The 21,460-nt window shown below is 42.3% G+C and overlaps 1 protein-coding gene across 3 annotated transcripts in view; it reads right to left on the reverse strand.

Annotated features, from left to right (window-relative positions):
- Positions 1-931: 931 nt before the first annotated feature.
- Positions 932-21,460, reverse strand: part of SCNN1G (sodium channel epithelial 1 subunit gamma) — a 29,343-nt gene continuing 8,814 nt past the window's right edge. For all 3 annotated transcript variants that reach the window (XM_063934655.1, XM_063934654.1, XM_063934656.1), the window contains exons 3-13: positions 15,703-16,003; positions 14,441-14,634; positions 12,727-12,830; positions 12,465-12,628; positions 11,294-11,392; positions 10,532-10,649; positions 10,141-10,219; positions 7,985-8,042; positions 6,400-6,461; positions 4,627-4,702; positions 932-3,506 (exon numbers count right to left, since the gene is read on the reverse strand). In XM_063934655.1, the coding sequence (XP_063790725.1) occupies positions 3,114-3,506; positions 4,627-4,702; positions 6,400-6,461; positions 7,985-8,042; positions 10,141-10,219; positions 10,532-10,649; positions 11,294-11,392; positions 12,465-12,628; positions 12,727-12,830; positions 14,441-14,634; positions 15,703-16,003 (1,648 nt within the window). In that variant the 3' untranslated portion in view covers positions 932-3,113. The remainder of the gene's footprint in view (positions 3,507-4,626; positions 4,703-6,399; positions 6,462-7,984; positions 8,043-10,140; positions 10,220-10,531; positions 10,650-11,293; positions 11,393-12,464; positions 12,629-12,726; positions 12,831-14,440; positions 14,635-15,702; positions 16,004-21,460) is intronic.

The raw sequence follows: 21,460 nt of genomic DNA on the forward strand, positions 1-21,460 counted from the left end.
GTGGTTTGCATGGACAAGGGGAGGGAAGAGAATGGCTGGATCCTTGTCAACCTCTCACACATACCAAGGGAAAGGTTCTTGCTGTTGGCCAGAATACTACAGAACCTTTTGTGTAATATAAACTGCAACTTTAAATGTACTTAAAGTAATTATGTATGGGGTCTCCCAGGATTGTGGATTGGCTGGATGTATTATACTGCTGCTCCTCTGGTCCTGGGATCTAGGAGGCAATTGCCACAGGGGTGTTCGGTACGCTAAAGCTACAGTAGCGTCCACCCAGCCTGCTTCCCAGAGATCTTGCGCCAAACCTCCTTCAGCCAAATTAGCCTTGGATGTGGCACTAGGTCACAAGGACAAAGCCCTGGAGAGAATCCTTGGAAGGAGATCTAGAAATTAGTTTGACAGCTTAAAGATGCCAGTGCTGTGGTTTCACAATGTCCAAGTAGCGTTTCAAGTGCTAGTGGTGGTGGAAGCAATATCTTCCAGCATCGGGTACACCTTGTGGGTGTTCAGTTGACACAGACTCTGAAGGATACAGCAAGTAGTCAGGAGCCACTTGAAGTCGACAACCAATAAAGCCCAATAATGCATTGCGGAGCTGACAGGGTGGGGGAAAGTGGGTGCAAAGTAGACTCACACTGTCTTGGAACCCAGGCCTAACTGGAAGGTGACCACACCTCTTTCCAGCTGTGCACCATCATATCATGTAGAGAGGGGCCCTGTTTACAACAGGATGTGGTTACACCCCAATGTGCTTGGCCACGCCTCTTTCCTACTTCTGGGGTTAGACAGAGCTCCCAGAAGCCCACTTTATCCTTACTTTAATTTATCCACCATAGTAGAAGTACATTGAATTGCATGCTGGTTGACAACCTACAATGTCATCTTTACAGTGCTGAATGCATTCAAATCCACGACATAGACAACCAGACTCAGTGAGAATATTTTATTAGAAAACATAATTATTTACATCAGCCATTTAAATATATAATCATATACACATATGCCTCTTCTATACATACATACGAGTACAAATATACATTTAAACATTCATGTACGGTAAGAGCTACAAAATGGATTAACATAGCCAATACATTCATCTTTTATCTAAAAGTATAGATATTGCTACAGGACAGTTTTACAAGTGACTGGCCCCTTGATCAGGCCTCGACCAGGCCATAAATTCACTATGGTTATATAGCAGCATTGTGTGCAGGGAACAATTGTCCTATAGCACAGAGACAAAAAAATAGACTAGAAAAACAAGAGTTATAGAATAGTCATTAAAATTTGTTGTGATTATTTGAAAGTCAGTTTCTGTCCCTTTTACCCATTTTTGGGATAAAATAGGGTAGGTCGGATGCTAGATGTTCACAAGCCAGTTACGGCAGGCAACCTTTTGAATAATATCAAATACCAATACATTCAGAAAAATGAGACATCTTTATTTAATGAAATGTGCAATTATTGACTCACTTAGAGTTTATAGCAATTCTAGCTAAAGGGTGCAAATCTGCACTTGGACACAACAAGGGGTGCAAATGCATGCATGTATAGAGAACACTGATTTAGAGTAACACGCAAACCTGCTTTGTGATTTTCCACACTGCGCCTGAGTTTGAGCTGAGTAACTGCAACTTTGAGCGATGACAGCTAACTCGGAGAGGTACATATTACAGCACATCTGCACTTGCAATGGAACGGGTATAATTGGGCGCCTACTGGTAGGCCAAGTGCTCTGAGTGCATCTCATGGGCGAGTAGGGGCAATTGCATCTGTTCAGAAGTATAAGATTCTCCATCTCTGAATGAAGGTGAAGATCTGCATTTATATCCACGCACATAAGGCTAATTCGGAGTCAGGCGCAAAGTGACAGTATGCATGGTTCCATGGAAGCCTGTTTTACTGTCTTACGGTAATGTGAGTTTTCTAAGGTCAATGCATCTTCAAGTGGGAAAACGCTCTGGTCACTGGTTTTCCATCTATAGCTACAGCCATTGACATTAGTAACAACACTTGCACCGCCATGCTAGGTGCAAGCAATTCGTCAGATACAGGCTTCCCTTCTCCATACACTTCTAGCTATACGTCCATGACACACTCATGAATTAAACAAATCTGTGCAATTACATTGTTGCAGCCAGTTCTCACCCTAAAACACCCATTTCAATCAAAGCGAGACCCGGCAAACAGCCATCCAACTCATAACACGGAGACTATATGCTAAACGCCGCTATTTGCATGCGTACAAAGATCATCCGATTCGGAACCAGCCCCATAATTACTAGGCTGCATTTACTGCCGACTAGCGTGTAACTCTGAATCAGGCACTCTATGATATGCATGTAGCACATATATGCTGGGCAGTTTTCATTTTAAAGTGCAATTTATATTTGATAATATGCCCCCTCCAACTTTTTGTACAACCCTTCCCCTCCCTTCCCCACAGCATAACATGGTGCAAAATCTCCTTAGTCATTTAACTCCTATATCTAAAAGGAGACCCTTAGTACCAAATAATTTCCTAGAGTTTGATCGCTCAGAGTGGACGTCTCAGTTGGAAGCACTAGGTGGCTGAGGATGCCCAAATTTGTTCTGTTGAAGGTGGGATGACACCAGAATCTTGGTACTGTAATACTCAATACGAAAACATTCTTTTGAGAATTCAACGGTCATGTGCGGAACTTTAATCTCTCTTTGGTTACTCAATTATACAAGAAAAAGATAAGTAACCCACAATGATATTTCAATGTTAATGTTCCTTATACATCTTGACCACTACGGCAGCCTGTATAACTCTTCTAGAGACCAATTGTGCAAAATGTATCAGTAAAATCATTCAAGAATTAATGGTCACAGTCATGGCACATTTTGAGGGATAGATGACCTTTCGTAAGTCTATACTGAATGTCAATCAAGCACCAAATAAAACAATAGCTTTAAAAATTCTGAGATCAAGTTCCATTGTGGACTTTTTTTAAAAGCATTGAACATCACTTCTCTTACAGTGTTGCATTTTATTCCATGGCTTCATAAATCTGGGAGACGGAGTGGCTCTTTGCTCCAGGAAAGCTCTCTCCACAACCTGCTAACAAACTAGGAGAAGGTTTTCATTACATATATTCTATGTCATCTTCTGAGTCCACCGGTTGCTCAGTGAAAGTTGATTGTATCTGTAGAGACTTGTACAAAGGTGGTGGTGTCCTTGGCACTTGGCAGTGTTGTGGTTGAGGCAGCTGTAGAGCTGTATTAAATGTAGGTGGATCTTCTTCCTCTAGGCAAGGGTTATCATGTCCAACCATGGCCGGTAAAGGATAGCCAGGGGTCTCTTCCCTGTCACCCTGTTTATGATTTTTCCACCATTTCACAAATTTCTGCCACTTCTGCCGTAAAACCACCCAGAGTGAGTCAACGAGGAATATCTCTACAATTTCTAGTACACAGACCATAGAGCAACTCAACCACAGTCCCAACTGCCCTCCAAAGTTTGCAAGTAGGTTTGTAAGCTGGGGAAAGAGAATGAACACTGTTAGTAGGGCATCGGTTATGGTGTTTATTAGACAGTACACAGACTTTCCAGCAGAAGTCTTTAACTCATGATGATCACTTTGCCTTATTTCAGACACTTACTACACCCAGATTCAGAGGATAAGGGTAAATAAGTTCCTCTACACGTTTTCCCTTATTTGGGACCACAGTTGAAGTATGGGGTTGATTTTATGGCCTGAGCAAGGTTCTTAGAAACTGGTCTCCCATTAATTACAACTCAAACAACTTAGGAGGTAGACCTAGCAGTGTCTAGAAAAAATACGCAACCATTCCTTAGTCTTTGGAAACACCCCTAGTAAAGGAAAACAAATATTCTAATTTTTTCCATGATCTTTGCCTGTTTCTTCGGATTCAGATTCCAAACAACATGACAGAACCCATTCAATGTTGTGAAATCAGACAGACATCTTAGATCTAGCTTTCTGTGTGAATAGCATGTAATATGTGAATGTTTCCATGTAATAGGGGTAGTGCTATTGACAAAGTCATGTATAGTATCTTTAATAAATGTCTTTTGTATCCTACCAAAGTCATGGGGCAAAGTCGGCCACACAGACACAGCAATTCTGATGACCAATGAGGTGACTGGATCCAACAAGACAGCCAATTCAGCTCAATATCTTATCTGGGTATTTGATACTCAGACATGAGAATTTTAATCTTCCTAAGAACGGGCACCTTCGTAACAGCCCGCCAAGGCTATTGTACATTAGGATAATTGCACATTTGGTTAATGACACACTGCAGCTAATATTCTTCTAAGGGTGTGCATTTAAGGCATATGTGTAGGCTGTTGACCTTCATCCTCTTCCATGTTCTGTATGACCTGTATGACACTCGCTATATTATTACAGTAGTATGTATCATTTCATGCTAAGCTTGTATTAATGCTTCATAAACGTCCTTTTTCCCCTTGCTAGTTTTGGGTTTTACCCGATGGTCCTGTACTTATTTTTGCTATGCTATATTTCTCCCCTGCATGGAGAATTTTGTGGCGCCATACACATAACTACATCCCAAATAAACAATGATACATATAATACAGAAAAGGCAATGGTAGATTTTGGTTATACTTACACTGGAGGACGGGCTCTCAGCGATTGTTCTGAGGTTCAAATCTTGGTAAAATATGTCCAGATTTGCCACATCATATCTTCAAAGAAAGCAGATGGAAATTGTGTGATTATTTTGGAGACGCTAGGGCAATGGTACAGATGGCACACATACACAGCCCACGAGTTTCTCTGGTTTAAGAAAAATGTCACAGCGATAGGACCATGACTAAGAGGTTGATTCAGAGGTGGACCCTAAAGGCCCCGCGTCTTTGTATGCGGTGGCTGCGTGAAATGATGCAAAAGCCGCAGGAGGCTTCTTAAGGAAAATGACGCCCGCTGACGACTTCTCTGATCAAACTATTGCGTCCGAACACGCAGCATCAGATTAACTGCATGAGAACTAGTCATCATTTAGGATATCCAGCAAAATCCCGCTGGTGGCGCCAGTGACACGCACCCATTTTCTGCAATGCTCCGTGTTGCCACCCCTAAACGTCAGCAGCTTGTCATTCATACTGCAGCTTTTTGGGGCACTGCAAGCGTCGTCGCAGCACATGATCTGCATAAGCACAGTACGACTCCGGCATGTGCAGATCACTAAACATCTGATTAGTGTAAAACTCTGAAGTAGGCCTCAAGTACGAAAGTACATTCATGGTGTCCATTAATTGGGAGAGTTGGTGAAGACCAAATACCAAAAATAAATGAAAAGGAATATGAAAAAAAATAAAAACATGAAAACAAAATATTTCTAAGCAGTCCCATGATAATTGCTCCCCTATGCATACAGGGGGTAATTCAGAGTTGACCGAAGATGTGCTAAATTTAGCACATCTACGATCATTTACTCTGACATGCGGGGGGGACGCCCAGCAAAGGGCTAATCCGCTCCGCATGTCAGGCACTACCCCCCCCCCCCTAACACAGTGTTGGGAGTAAAGCAAAAAAGAGTAAGTAACTTTGTACCTGGACAAAGCATGCTGCACAGTAAAGGGAGCACATACATTAATTGTTTTTGCATGCAGGGTAAATACTGGCTGCCTCTGCATATAGCCCACAAATGTTGGACAGCTTTATTTTTACATTGTAAATTAGATTTGAGTTTGGACACACCCCTCTCACATCTAAAGGCTCCCACACATCTAAGCCCTATACCCGATTCCGCCGACCTGGCCCACCATCAATGATCAGCAATCCGTTGGGGAATCAGGAAAATTCTTAATTTTAAAAATCCCTGATTTGCCGGACCAGACTGTTTTTAGGACAAGATCGAGGAAATCAAGATTTTTAAACTTGTTTAATATTCCCGATTCCCCAACCAGGCCGTTTGAGGATTGGGAATAGCGGCACCTGCAATGCAACATGGTTTTACCAAAGTGCAAAGTTACTTGCTCTCTTTTGCTGGCTCCCAACTCAGAATCAGTCCCTAAATCTGTAGATAATGAGAAACTATTACACACACACAGTGGGTATGGACGGATAATTTAGTTATATCGAGCCAAAAATGCCTTCCCCCTTTTATGAAGCTGTCACAAAGGCTGGAGTATTGCCTTACAAAAATAGTGTATTGTGGAGATGTATCACACCTTCTAAAGAGGACACGTTGAAATTGCCCATAGCAACAATCAGCTTCTAGTTATCATTGATGAAGTATATTTTATAAAATGATAGCTAGATTCTGATTGATTGGTTGTTATGGACAACTTCTCCACTTGTCTTAATTAGAAGGATTGATACATCTCCTAGACACAAAAAGCCAGGGCATACATATGGGTGAGCGGCTAGGAGCACTTACTTCGTTAGATTCTTCTCTAGTTTACTCCCCAGCTCCAGGGATAGAACTCGCAGCGTCCACTCCTGATAGAGAAGACAATGGAATAGACAAAGGGTAAGCCACAGTGATCTGTCGCTGTGCAAACGTTACACAAGCAGATCTGACGGTCTACAACAGCTTTTCATTGGCAATATAGGAGCTGGTGCAAAGTTGAAAGCAAGTCAGTTTTGCGGATGTGTCATTATCCGGAGCAGAGCAAACTCAAGTACAGGCGGTGCAACCAGTGGCGTCTCCAGCGGTGGGGCTGCAGCACAGTCCAAAATTCAAATGAGGGAGCCACACTACCTGCCAGTGAGTCCTGGTTGGTGATGTCTGGCAGTTGGTGTGGCTCCCCTATTTGAATTCTGGACTGTCTGCATCCCCACCTCTGCAACTGCCACTGGATGCAACCGACATCTGCACTGATGGCTGAAGGGACATAACTGGGTCACGCAGGGGCGCATACATAATTACATCTGTTTTCAGATGGATCTTTTGCACCCATTATAGACGTGGTGCTAGAGACACTGATGATGAGGACGGCTATGATACCAAGCGTACGGTCAGGGACTATGTGACCGCAGAGAGGCGTCCAGCTCTACACACAGGTGAATTGTAGCAATTAGTTGTGTGCACACAATGCGGGAGCAATAACTGCTGAACTGCTTGAACCTTTCTGCACCCACCCCATTTCATATAGTATGGGTGCAATAGAACATTTCATAAAAATGACCAGTATGAAGTCCCTCTGAATTTGTGCTGGTCCTATGCATAAGGTTGTGCTTATGCCTGTAGTAAAATTTGCTTATTTTAGGAATAGGTCTTCATTTTTTTTGCTAAACTTAAGACAGAAGCAAAAAAAAAAAAAACCAACTTTCTACCACTCTATGTACTTAGAATCTTCCTAGAAAATGCATATTGATTTGATCTGGGCAAGCTACCCTAAGTAGTGTACTCCCGCCCCACACAGAAGTGGTGGACCATCTTTGGGCGTTTCACCCCCAACCTTTGACTCCTAAAAATGGAAGATTGGTGCTTGCTTGGCAGTCACATTATAGCCACACTCCCAGTGTAACACTAATATGGAGTTCATGACGGCGCTCAGTGTGGGGGCTCCGGGGGGTGGGGGTGCTGGGGAGTAAGGAAGGTGTGCGACTGTGGGGGGAAGGAAGGGGGGGTTATGGAGCTGGGTGATATGTGCACATTTAGGGCAACATGTAATAGCCTGCAAGATGCAGGCTTTTCGGTAATTGCTGCAAGTCGTATTTTTAAAGCGGTGGTCATTAACAATGCAAAACCATCCTTGCAAATGATTGCCGCTTTAAAAATATGGGCAGACTCACAGGAATTACAGAACAGCTTGCATCTCATAAGCTAATACATTTTGCCCTGTGTGCTTTCAGAGCCCCCTAACCATCTGTACCATGGTTCCCCTAATTTTAGCATTAGGGTTCCCCTAATTGTAGCATCACAAACGGTTAATGGGAAACACCAGTCACTTTTGGCCCACTGAAACAACTGGATCTGTCCATAACCATAGCTTTAGGAAGAACTGTCATGAACTTACTTCAGAGTTTATGGATGGCCAGCTTGCCACACTCCTTGTATATGTCCATTCTTTAAAACTGAAATGACAGCGGAACACAACCTTTATATTCTGTTAAGATTTATATGTAAAATACAATTTGCTCCTTCAGCGCACAAGAGTAGGGGAAAGAGTAAAGCTGGGTACACACTGAGACGATGTGCACCGAGATGATGTGGCGGCCAATGGGCCGATATATTGTTACCGTGGTATATATCAGAATGAATGAGTGAAGGCAGAGCCGGCCCTAACCAATATGATGCCCTAGGCAAGATTTTGGCTTGTGCCCCCTAGCACCGCCGCTAGTTCTGCAGGAGATGCCTGGCATGAGTCAGCTGGCAGCTCTGCTAACGTCAGGCGCCTTTTGTTTATGAAAATGCATCATATTATTTGCATTACTATGTGGCTAGGATGCACAAGCAGCTTCTGTTGATTAAAATGATATGCAGCATGCCTATATTCTGTGTGCGACAGCGGCTGTATCTGCATACGAAATGCTACATTACAGTGATTTCCAGGAATACCCTGCAACGTAGCATTTCGTATGCAGATACAGCCACAGTCACACACAGAATATAGGCATGTTGCATATCATTTTAATCAGCAGAAGCTGCTGGTGCCCCTAAGCATACCAAATGCCCTAGGCATTTGCCTAGTTTGCCTATGCCCAAGGCCGGCTCTGAGTGAAGGACGGAACGTTCATTGTTCTGTCCTACATTAGCATACACCATGTCACTAGTGTGATCGTCCGACGAGGCCCGACTGCACGACACAGCTAGCGATTGTGAGCACCTTCATATCGGACATACAAACTAAACGATATGCCAAATATGTTGTTCCGATTCAGGCGTAGACCCCCTGCACACAGAGTAATTGCCTCAGATTTATTTATCGATATGTGTGTGAGCACAATTCTGCAATTGATATGAATACTATGGTAATGTATTTTTTTTTTCTTTTGGGGGGGGGGGGGTATTCTCCAAAGCAGCTGAGGTACAGTAAATATGGTCGCATATCAAAGTAGCATCATATTTTCTTAAAATTACTTTTAATTACTAAATTATTAGTTTAATCATTAAAATCCTTTATTGGCTTGGCCTTTCAACAAAATGTCACTAGTACCGTATAAAAAGCGGTCTTACACAGTGACACATTTTTGGTTACAAAGTCTTTAAAAATGTAACAAAATTAATTTAAAGAATTAAAGTAATTGTATGAGACCAAAAACGTATTCAGCCCTAAATCTTACATAGGATTATCTTTAGGCTGTACATTTGTCACAATCTGCGCAGGTTTAAAAAAGTGGTATGGTGTTTCCTGCAAAGTTATTCTACAGCTGGCATACGTTATACATTAATGTATTATACCTCATATTACAGAAAATAGACTATGGAATATAAGCAATGACATCAGCAATCTCTGATTATACAGAGAGAGAATTCTCTATGTAATTATGTAATATGAGAACTGTAATTATGTGTATTTGTAAAGTTATTGTCGGTCATTTTATTCCCGGCCTATGTAAATTGTTCTATGTTGCATGCCTATGGACAGCCCTGCAGAAGCCTTGTAGTCCACATAAATAAAGGATAATAATAGTAACAGCATTAACAGGACTTTCCACATGTAATTGCTCATTATACAGAAATGATGCACAATGCCATGTGGAAACTGAAAGAGGTTTTTTATTGGAAATTTCGCAACTAATAAGCAACTAATTATCCAAACTTACGCAGAGTACAGCTTTTCCTGCTTTAGGGCCTAATTCAAGGTTGATTGCAAAACAAAAATTTTCCTCTAATGGGTAAAACCATGTGCAGTGCAGGGGGGGCAGATATAATATGTACAGAGCGTTAGATTTGGGTGGGTTACATGGTTTCTGAACAGGGTAAATACTGGCTGCTTTATTTTTACACTGCAGCTTAGATTTCAGTTTGAACACACCCCACCCAACTCTAACTCTCTCTGCACATGTTATATCTGCCTTACCTGCAGTGCACACGGTTTTGCCTATTAGAGGAAATGTTGTTTTGTAATCAACTTTGAAATAGCTCCTTAGTGTATATATCAGGGGGTACTGTAACATATATTACTTCTATGTGTGGAATACTGTAATAATATTGCCCATTTTCGCTCACCTGCAAGAGTCACGGCAAATACTCTGACAGCCCAACTGTTCCTGAACAAATCTCGAATGCAGTTTGATGTAACAAAACACTATGATAAAAAAAACAAGATGGAGGAAATCACTTTAATACTATTCAAGAGCAATGAATCTATAACGGCTTCTGGTGCACACACTGTTTTCAAGCAGTGTTTAGAGATCACCTAACAAGTGATGGGAGAAAAACCTCACCACTTGAACCTAACTCATTTCTCATGGATGTCACTAGTCCTACAAAATGGCTGCCGGCGCTGTATGTAAATGACAAGAACGCTTGAAATACTTGTGAAGAAACAAAGACTATATTAACGCTGTTCTCTGTACCTGGCCCTCTTGTTAGAACAGAACAATGAGACAGAACTTACTCCAACTTGGGTATTCGTCATAATTGCAGTATTGCGCGCCATCGGGCAGTGGCTGATCATAGTGTGCACAGCCGCAGGTCTTCACCATCTCTGCCTGGAAACAGGAGTACAAGCAGATCTGGGAGAGGAGAATAAATATATCAGAGAAAAATATACGCTACGGGACAGATTCAATTACCCGCAGTAATTAACTGCAGTCTATTTTGTCTGCCGGGCTATTCAATTACAGCCTGCAGACTGTACTAATGCGGATTACTGTTTGAGCCTGAGAGAGCCTCAAAGAGAAATCTGCTGTGAGTGTCATTATCGTGGGTGCCGCAAACACGTTAACCCATAGCTCCTGGTGATTTTCCCAGAACCTATAGGCTGACATGCTTTAGTGGCAATTTACCGCGTAAGAAAAAGATGCTGTAATTAAATAGCCTCAGGTGTAAAAGCCAGAGGCTACCACACTTACTACTGCGGCTAATTGAATCAGGGCCTATAAAAACTAATAATATATTATAGGTGTGGAAATAGCAGCTAGTACACGAACTACCCAACAGATAGGGGCGTCAAATTTAAATCCATTGGGGGGTATTCAATTGTTTGAAAAGTCAGTTGGGTGTCTGTTTTTTCCTATCTAATAGACAGGAAAAAACAGACACCCAACCGACTTTTCAAACAACTGAATTCCCGCCATTGTGTTTAAGCGGTTTAAGAAGACATCATGAAATGGCAAGGGTGCCGAAAATAGGGAAGGGATAGAGGATGGTCACATACCTGGAAGGTGTACTTTTTGTTGTAAAGGTTTTTGACGGGAACGTCACTTCCATCAATGGTGCAGTCACTGTACGGATCGCTCAACTTTGAAGATTCTGTCTAAAATGAGAATACAAATTTATCAGACTGTGCTTTTGTACTGACGAGCCGCATGGTAATATTCTCTCCAAATATCTAATGACCATTCACAATCTAGTTACTGCTATATACAAACTACAATTACCTGACAGTCTTGATGAACAGTATTATTTACCTGGCACCTTGTTTAAATTAACCAAATTCTTTACCATGTGCAGTTTAATAGATTTCCTTTAGGAACATGGGCTTGTTTTATGGCTGGGCAAAGAAGGACTTTTCACCAGATGCCTAGTTTTAGAAGAGTCATAAGACAAGGTCTATCTTGTTTTTTCTTGGCAAGCCATAAAGTATATGCAGATTTATTTATTTTATTAAATGGAGCTTGACTTGTTTTCATCATAATAGGGCTTTGTATTTAAGTGGAATTTTAATAGAGTTCTTCACCCTGCCCCTGTACCTGTACCTATATCTGACAGCAATTAAGCTTCAGGAAATGTGAAAAAGATCCATGCTGGGTATCACAGCCTATGAGTGGCTAGCCTCAATTGGGTCCAGCCATGTGCCATCTTCTAATCTATAGGGATGTCATTACCCTTCTTTCAGATATCCCAAAGGTCTTATTAGAATTTATATTGGAAGGATGGAAAAACCCTTTAATTAGATTTAATATTGGTTCATTCTTTGCCTTTAGCCTCTTCATTTGTAACCAAGGGTCCTATTCAGGTCTATCTACTTCTCTAGGAAAATGCAGTGCAAGAATAAATATGAAGATGGCTACATACGTATTATAACTACAAGGTCATGTCCCAAAAACTATGTAAAACAAATCATTTTGTAATCCAACGTCGCACACATAGGTGGCCAGGAGAGTTCAAAAACATGGGGAAGGAGGGGAGGAGGTGCAGATTTAGCGCCCAGGCCACCATTAGGAAAGGCCTGCTCAGAACATTATGGAGCTTAGATTACATTCCGACAGTGGTTTAATAAACCCAACAGTAGAGTTAGTGTAGATAGTACAGTTAGTCTTTCTCTAATATCAAATTTAATGTTTTCAAAGGTAAATGTGGTTCTGTTGACTTGAACATTCGCTTACCAACTGCATCCCAAATGACGTCTCAGTAGCTGTCTCTAGTTCTGTTCCTGACTCTTCAATGAATGGATAATCATTTTGGTCATGAACTAACATCTTTGCACCAGCTGCTGTGATGAGGAAAGGGTTATACTCATCTTCATCAATGTAGACAACCAATTTCAGCCCTAAGGACAATGGATACAAAGAATATTAATTAACAGCATATAGACCAATTTGATCAATGTTCAGTATAAACTTATTCAACACATCAAAGCACCCTTACCAGCCTCTGCACCACCCATGGAAGATTCCAGTATCTGGTCTCTTTGTGCATCGTTGAAGGTGTAGCAGTTGCCGTATAGAGAGTGAGTGAAGAGGGTAAAGTTCCTGTGTTGGAAGTAGATAATGTTAGGTGACATTAGTGCAAGTCTTACCAGTCAGAATTATGTGCACTTTACAATATTATTATTTTAAGCACACCCTTCAAACTGGAGGCTAGTTCTTTGCAGGTTGGATCAATAGTCCTGAGAATGCAGTCTACTGAAACACAAGGAGCCATTGAATTGGGAGGCCCAAACTCTCTAAACTCATTGAGGGCTGTACTATATCTGACTTTCAATGCCATGTTATTCTGGCTGTCTGTCCCATAACATGGACCGAGAAGGGTCAATTAAAGATTGTTAATGGCCTCATTTACGATGCAAGAAACAGCCAAGTCACAAAGCCAAGTCTCTTTGCTGGGGCAATGCCTCTTGATTTGTATATTTAATTAATGTATGTTATTTTTTGTATGTTTCTTTTTTGTTTGTTGTTTTAGAACAAGACAGTAGCGTCAACATCAGTTGATAGGAGAATGTGGGCAGAGTTGTGGTGAATCGAACTTACCACACCAAATGCCAGGCCAACTAGGACAATGCAGTCCCAATCAGGAAAGGTGGACCACAGCCATCCAAATGTGATGGTCTCTCCAACAAAGTAGTAGAGAGGACACATTTAAATATACACTTTTGCTGGATAGAAGGGCAGAAAACCATTTCCACCCCACAAAAAGGTACAAAATCTGTACTAGTTTAGTTAATCAGGTCTCTTACTACTTTTAGTGGGAGCAGTTCTGCACCTTCCAGTTGCAGAAAAATTAATTTCTAGATGGATATTGGTGTATACAGTATGTATGTGTGTGTGTGACATTATTATGGGGTATTTTGTTCAGTAAAGCAATCAGTGGTGCACAAATAAGGGTCACCATACAGCTTCTCTGGGTCAAACAAACAAAGTGGCACTTTTAATGCTGTAAATGTACACAACAAAAAACAATAAAGGCCTATCCCACTTTTATGGTGCTTCCTCACTTTGGCAGTCATATGTATTCAGAGACAACTAGTCTGCACACTTCTCAGTTTCAAAATCCCCAAGGGGCATATTTATCACAATCTGGATCTCTCAGATGGGATGTGATAAATAAAACAAATCCGCAATGCGATAATTAAATACATCTCAGGGATGCATCAGTTATCAGATGTAACATGTGCAGAGAGATTTAGACTTGGGTGGGTTATATTGTTTCTGTGCAGGGTAAATACTAGCTGCTTTATTTTTACACTGCAATTTAGATTTCAGTTTGAACACAACCCACCCAAATCTAAATCGCTGCACATGTTACATCTCCCCCACCTGCAGTGTAACATGGTTTTGCCCAATTTTTGGTTTGCTAACAAACATGAATTTATAATACTAAGGGCTAACACATGTAAAAAAAAAACAAAAAAATGCTGGAGGGTTGAGCAAATTGACAAAAGTTGTCCCTAGATGGAGAAAATTCTTTAACAATTGCTCAAACGTATCACAGAAATATATCTATATTGTATTATCTACTCTGTTTCCGGACTACTTAGAGGAAGGGGGGTGGGGGTGGGGGGGGGGACGACTTAAAAATAAAAAAAGTTTATGGTGCTTAACATGATCTTGTTGGAGAGATAAGAACAGTAAACTCTACTGACCTAGCATCGCAGGATTTCCCATCAAAAAGACAGTTGACAAGTAGGTCTTCAGCTGAATATCCCATCTCTATCTTTTTTTCCATGGGTATTTTTGCCAGGATGTTCATGTAGTGCAGCCGGTACCATTCCTGGATGGCACTGATTGCTGAACTGAAGGTAAACACTGTGCAGTCTGAGGCGTTATTAGGATCACACTGCAAAAAGAGAACAATGCAAACGTTAAAAAAAAAAACAAAAAAAAACCACACAGGTAGTCTATTCTGTACTGTGGTCCCAGAGAATATAAATTCATGGTCACTTTAAATAGAAATGATATAATTAATCATTCAGCAGATATAGACCATTGTATTGTTGGGACTTTAGAGTGGAATCCTATAACATGGCACATGGTAGGTATTAATATTCCTATGATCTCGTATTAACAGTTTATGCAACGGCTTATATGGAAAAGCTTCAATGACGTCACAGTATGTATATCTGGAGGAGTGTTCACTGCCAGTGACGTATCTATAACGGGTGTGAGGTGCACAATGGCCCCTGGGTCACTCACCACACACCCTGCACCCGTTTCTTTAATACTTATCCCTCCAAAGTCCCACATCGGTGACAAATTACCGGTAAATTGACCATATTCCTGGTGTTTCATGCATACACAGTAGGAAAATCACAGGGAATGTGGACACCGCACCATTTCCCTGGAGATCTGCACATGTGCACTAGACCCTGATACAGCACTAGAGTCTCCTAGTGACCCTAGTGCTCAGAGTCTACTGAGCAGCGGGCTAGAGAGGAGGGGGCCCAGACGGAGACTGCACACAGATTCCCTCACGTTTTTAATGCGCCCCTAGTCACAGCCCTCCTATTCCAAGGAAGGGCGCACTTCTGACCTGGGAAACTGAGGCAGCAGAATGCTGGAAATAATATTCTGGCAGTGAAATGATGTTGATGATGATGACGTTATTTATGTATATAGCATGCATTAGAGTAACATCAGTTGTATGGCGGGGTACATTAGGGATAAGAAGTGGGCATGTTATTTGTCACCTCAGACAGCAAAATATCTTTATATTTTCGACCCAATACATTTCAATAGCCAATATGGAATAAGATAGAAATATGACAGAGCTGGTCAAAATGACCAAGGGGCTATTGCTCCTCAGCCATGCCTTTTGACAGAGTATGACAAGCTGACTCATAAATCTCAAGTATAGCTACTTGGGTCTGCCCGCAAGTTGCCAGATTGGAAGGTCCATGACACTTACCAGCTTGTAGCCCACAATGTTCCCGGAATCTCTCACTGTGTTCTTGTGAACTACGGTGGCACTCATTCTGCTCCTTCGCTGTGTGATCAGATCCTCGGTATGCAGCTGGTTTTCAGTCATGTTGTTCACCTTAAATAATCTGATCTTTTCAAAGTAATTATCTTCCAATTCTGAGGTTCCGTTTGCCATTTGCAAGTCTCTGCGCCTGCGAGTTAGGGGATCTACGTATCCATAAATTTCCTTCAGTGCCTGAACAGTCTGTGAATCAAGTCCAGCCAGATAGGGCTTAATTACACTATACCTGCAAGACACAACCCCAGAGTCAAATAATTAATGCGTATATTTAAGGGGGCAACATGTCTACAGGTAGCATATAGTTCCAATAAAGATCTAGGCACAGTAGAACATCTCAGACCCTTGCCAAGCTAAGGTGTACTTGCTGCCATCTCTGCCTCTTTGAGAAAGAACAAATAGAAGGAAAGGCATGTGAAGAAATGGGAGTACCCCCTCTTGTGTACTGGTGCACATCGACATAAAGAGCGAGAGTCAATTGTTTGAGGTGCCGGCAGCCAGTAGATGGCACCAAATGGAGCTATCCAATTGTTGCCCTGTTTTGGCACGATCAGCTGCAGGTGCCTGCAATTTAACTTGCACGCCCCCAGGATTTTCTGCGTCGCATCCATTACTTTGGTTGAGCTTACCTGCTTTAAATGGCTAAACCTGACCGCTTTGGGCACAATAAGCGTGATAAAAAGAAACAATTGAATATTGCCCCCTGATCTCCTGTCACTTTAGACAGGAGATCAAGAGTGATAAACAACTGACCAAGTATGGGGAGGGGGGGGGGGGGGGGGGGGGGCTTTTTTTATTAACTTAATGTAAAATCATGGAAAATAAATAATGACATACATCATTGACTACCATATTTTAATAGTGTATGTTTCCTATTTTTGGAACTTGACTTGATAATATCATTTAACCCATTTTATGCTGTGCAGTCTAATTTTTTAAATTGGTAAAAGTAGAAATTCACTGGGCTCTTATTGGTTTACACTAGTGTATTTGCCAGTGTCATGAGTAAATGTAAAAAAAAAAATTAGCATTATTTACAGTATATTCGACATAAACAACGAAGACGCTCTATTTCAGGAAAATAGAGTGCCATTTCCCTACATAAGAGTGCTTAAATCTCTCTCTAACCAGATCAACTGTCTCTTTGTGGCTGTTTCGCAGACAACACAGCCCTGCACTAAGACGCAATGGAAGGATAAAACCAGCATCTTGATTGCTTAGAAACTGTAGCTTAGACATTGGCCATTTCATACTGACTGGTTAATAATAATCACTGGTTAATGCGCGGACTGAAAAATGATGCTACTGTATATAAAAGACATTGCCTACATGTTTCCTCTTCTGAATAATAGCGCTTATTTGTACACTGTCCCCATAGAAAAGCTAAGAATTCTCCATAGCCTATTGTTTTGTTGTAGGGATACTCTGACTGATAAAGAATATTTATGGAATTATTGTTATTTTTTTTAGTTTATTTTTTATTTTTTTTTAAATTCCATTTCTGACAGTTCCATGGTTTTGATTTTGATTAATAGTAAATGCTGAAGTAACAGTGCAGAATTCTTACACAATATAGTATTATAGTGAGGTGTAATATACTTAAGACAGTTTGTCTCTGGACAGTGTTATTAATAAAGAAAGTCATATTTGCCATCTAAAAGACAATTAAATACATACACAAATAAAAATACTAAATTAGTCATTTGAATACAAATATTAGCTGTTTTCCCCTTTAAGAGATTAAGGGCCAGATGCATCATCGCTTGGAAAGTGATAAAATGGAGAGTGAAAAAGTGCTAGCCAATCAGCTCCTAACTACCATTTTTCAAACACAGCCTGTGACATGAGTTATAGGCCCTACACAGTCACACACATGCCGATATTCTGAAAGATATGAACGATCTCGTTCATAAATGAACGAGAACTCGTTCATATCTTTCAGTGTGGAGACTCCAGCGATGAACGATGCGCGGCCCCGCGCTCGTTCATCGCTGATCTCCCGTCGGCTGTGCATGCAGGCCAATATGGACGATCTCGTCCATATTTGCCTGCACTTCAATGCAGCCGGGTGACGGGGGGAGTGAAGAAACTTCACTCCCCCCGTCACTGCCCCCCCGCCGCCGGGTTGCTCGTCGGCCGTATCGGCCGTCGGGCACCTCGGCGGCGCATCGCCGAGTGTGTAGGGCCTTTTAGGAGCTGATTGGCTGGCACTTTTTTACTCTCCATTTTATCACTTTCCAACAATGATGCATCTGGCCCTATATCAGAATCGGAGGAATTGTCTGTATTTGAATTGTGTAACTTTGCTTAATCAAGACTAATTTACAATTGTATAATTAGTCTGTATTTTATTTTTATTGGAAGGAAGTGTGACATTATTTAGGTATACTACTTAATGTTAGATCTATATTTGTACATATTTGTCTTTTAATAAATATAATGCTGTTATTTTACGACTGACTCAAACTTTTTATTGATAAAGTTTTTTCATATTTCTAGCGCGGTCTTCTTTTTTCTTTTTCTTTTTTATTCTTTTCTTCTTGGTATAAATCAGAATCTGCTTTTGTGTCAGCAATTAATTTCAAATATCAAATAATCAGATTGCGCCAGCAACACTATATACCAGAGTTTCACAAACTCTGCAATTACAATCCAGGTTTTAAGGCTATCCATGCTTGAGCAGAGGTCATTTAATTAGTACCTCAGTCAATTTTATTTAACCATCTGGACTCAAGCATGGGAATCCTTAAAACCTGGCCGGTAATGGCAGAGTTTGGGAAACCCTGCTATATACTATGGTCAGTTTGAGGGAACACGATGCTAAACAGAAGCTGCTGACGATGGGCATCAGGGGTGGGCATTTTGCACCAGCGGCCCAGCGCTGGATACATACAATACAAGTCTTTGTTGGGGTCTGCATGAGACGCATTTGTTCCGGTTCCAGTATGAATGGTCGACCATGTTATGGTCGACAGTCATTAGGGCGACCACTATTGGTCGACATTGACATGGTCGACATGGACACATGGTCGACACATGAAAATGGTCGACATGTGAAAGGTCGACACATGAAAAGGTTGACATGAGTTTTTTTACTTTTTTTTGGTGTCGTTTTTTGCGTAAAGTGACTGGGAACCCCAATTAGTGCACCGCGTCCCCTCGCTTCGCTCGCCATGCTTCGGGCATGGTGCCTTCGCTTCGCTCGGCACAGATTACCGTTCCAATCGTAGTCCACGTGGATCGTAAAGTATGGAAAAGTTACCCAAAAGAAAAAAAAGTTAAAAAACTCATGTCGACCTTTTCATGTGGCGACCTTTCATGTGTCGACCATTTTCATGTGTCGACCATGTGTCTGTCGACCATGTCAATGTCGACCAATAGTGGTCGACCTAATGACTGTCGACCATAACATGGTCGACCATGTGAACGGATACCATTTGTTACGCCCCTTGCCATAAATGGCCAAATATCATGATCTATAACATATCCTCGGGGCACAGAAAACAGGGACAATAAATTCCTTCATCGGTAGTACATCCCCAGGATATATAAACAGCTGCATATTGATTTGTGCATTGTGTATACCGAACACAGACAGCAATAAACATTGGCAGATTTGTATTTTTATTTCTTCTGTGTCTCTAGGAAGGAGGATATAAGAACTATGCATTCTTCTATTTTGTTTCTGCCAAATACCGAAATGAATGACTTTATTTATGCTTCAGATAGGAAGGCAAACAAATGCTATATATATACTTGGACTACATTGGTAAACTTTAGAAAGTTTGAGCAATGCATATTTTTATATGTGCTATATAGGTCACACAATGCAGGTACAAAATATGTGCCCTGTGTCTGGAAGCCAGATAGGGAACAATACTTCCATTACTTGCCCTGTGCCTAGGAGCCAGATATAGAACAATACTTCCATTACTTGCCCTGTGCCTGGGAGCCAGATAGGGAACAACATGTCCATTACTTGCCCTGTGTCTAGGAGACAGATTAGGCAACAACACGTTCATTACGGTATCCGGACTATAGGTCGACATACTTTAGATCAGGGGTAGGGAACCTCTGGCTTGCAAAGCCACTTGATCCGGCCCGGCCAGCTGGTACGCAGTACCACAGGCCATCCACCTATACTGGCAGCCGCTGTTGTGTGTGTGTGTCAGGGGAGGAGAGCGCAGCGTGTGTCTCTCCTGCCCCTTTGTGTTCAGTCCGGCGGCGGCGTGTGTTTTATCTGTCAGGGGAGGGAGGAGAGCGCAGCTATGTCTGCCGGTGGCCTGTAGGATCTAAAACCAGCCGCTGATTGGCTCATGAACCGGCGTCTGGTTTGAGGTCCTACATGCGGCCGCCGCCCGACATAGCTGCGCTCTCCTCCCTGCCCTGATAGCAGACACGCGCCACCGCCAGACTGAGCACTAAGGAGCAGGAGAGGCGCATGCTGCGCTCTCCTCCCCTGACACACACACACTGCAGCAGGAGGTCAGCAGCCAGAGCACTGGAGCAGCAGCAGAGAGCAGCACAGTGGGGTGGGGGGCATGTGTGTATCTGGCACTGTGGGGACATATCTGACACTGTGTGGGCATATCTGGCACTGAGGGGACATGTGTGTACCTTGCACTATAGGGCATATCTGGCGTCATGGAGGCATATCTGTCTCTGGCACTGTGGCGACACGTGTGTCTCTGGCACTGTGGCGACACGTGTGTCTCTGGCACTGTGGCGACACGTGTGTCTCTGGCACTGTGGCGACACGTGTGTCTCTGGCACTGTGGCGACACGTGTGTCTCTGGCACTGTGGCGACACGTGTGTCTCTGGCACTGTGGCGACACGTGTGTCTCTGGCACTGTGGCGACACGTGTGTCTCTGGCACTGTGGCGACACGTGTGTCTCTGGCACTGTGGCGACACGTGTGTCTCTGGCACTGTGGCGACACGTGTGTCTCTGGCACTGTGGCGACACGTGTGTATCTGGCACTGTGGCGACACGTGTGTATCTGGCACTGTGGTGACACATGTGTATCTGGCACTGTGGCGACACATGTGTATCTGGCACTGTGGCGACATGTGTATCTGGCACTGTGACGACATATGTGTCTCTGGCACTGTGGCGACATATGTGTCTCTGGCACTGTGGCGACATATGTGTATCTGGCACTGTGGCGACATATGTGTATCTGGCACTGTGGCGACATATGTGTATCTGGCAGTGCACTACTGGGGGCATATGTACTGGGGCATAACTACTGGGGGCAGGGTAATTTTTAAGTTGATAATTTTTGTATGGCCCCTAAAGGATTTTAATATATCCAAATGGCCCTTGGTAGAAAAAAGGTTCCCCACCCCTGCTTTAGATCGACAAAGACAAGAGATCAACATATGAAAGTTCAACACTGGACAAGGTTGACAGGTTCATATGGTCAACATGTTGCTTATATTTTTGGATTTTTTTCTTCCTTGACTAGCCATGTCACAAATCATAACCTTTAGTAACCCAAGCCTGAAGCGTGGTGAGCGAAGAGAACCTGCGAGGGGACAGGTTTCTACAAATGGTGGTTCTAGATGAAAAAACTATCCACACTAACCCAAACAATGCACAGTGTTGACCATTTTAGTGTCCACCATGTTGACTTTTTGACCCTGTCAACCTTCTGTACCTGTCGACCTTTTCAAGGGTCAACAT

Source organism: Pseudophryne corroboree, chromosome 7 (assembly GCF_028390025.1).
Source record: "Pseudophryne corroboree isolate aPseCor3 chromosome 7, aPseCor3.hap2, whole genome shotgun sequence".
Taxonomy (NCBI): Eukaryota; Metazoa; Chordata; class Amphibia; order Anura; family Myobatrachidae; genus Pseudophryne; species Pseudophryne corroboree.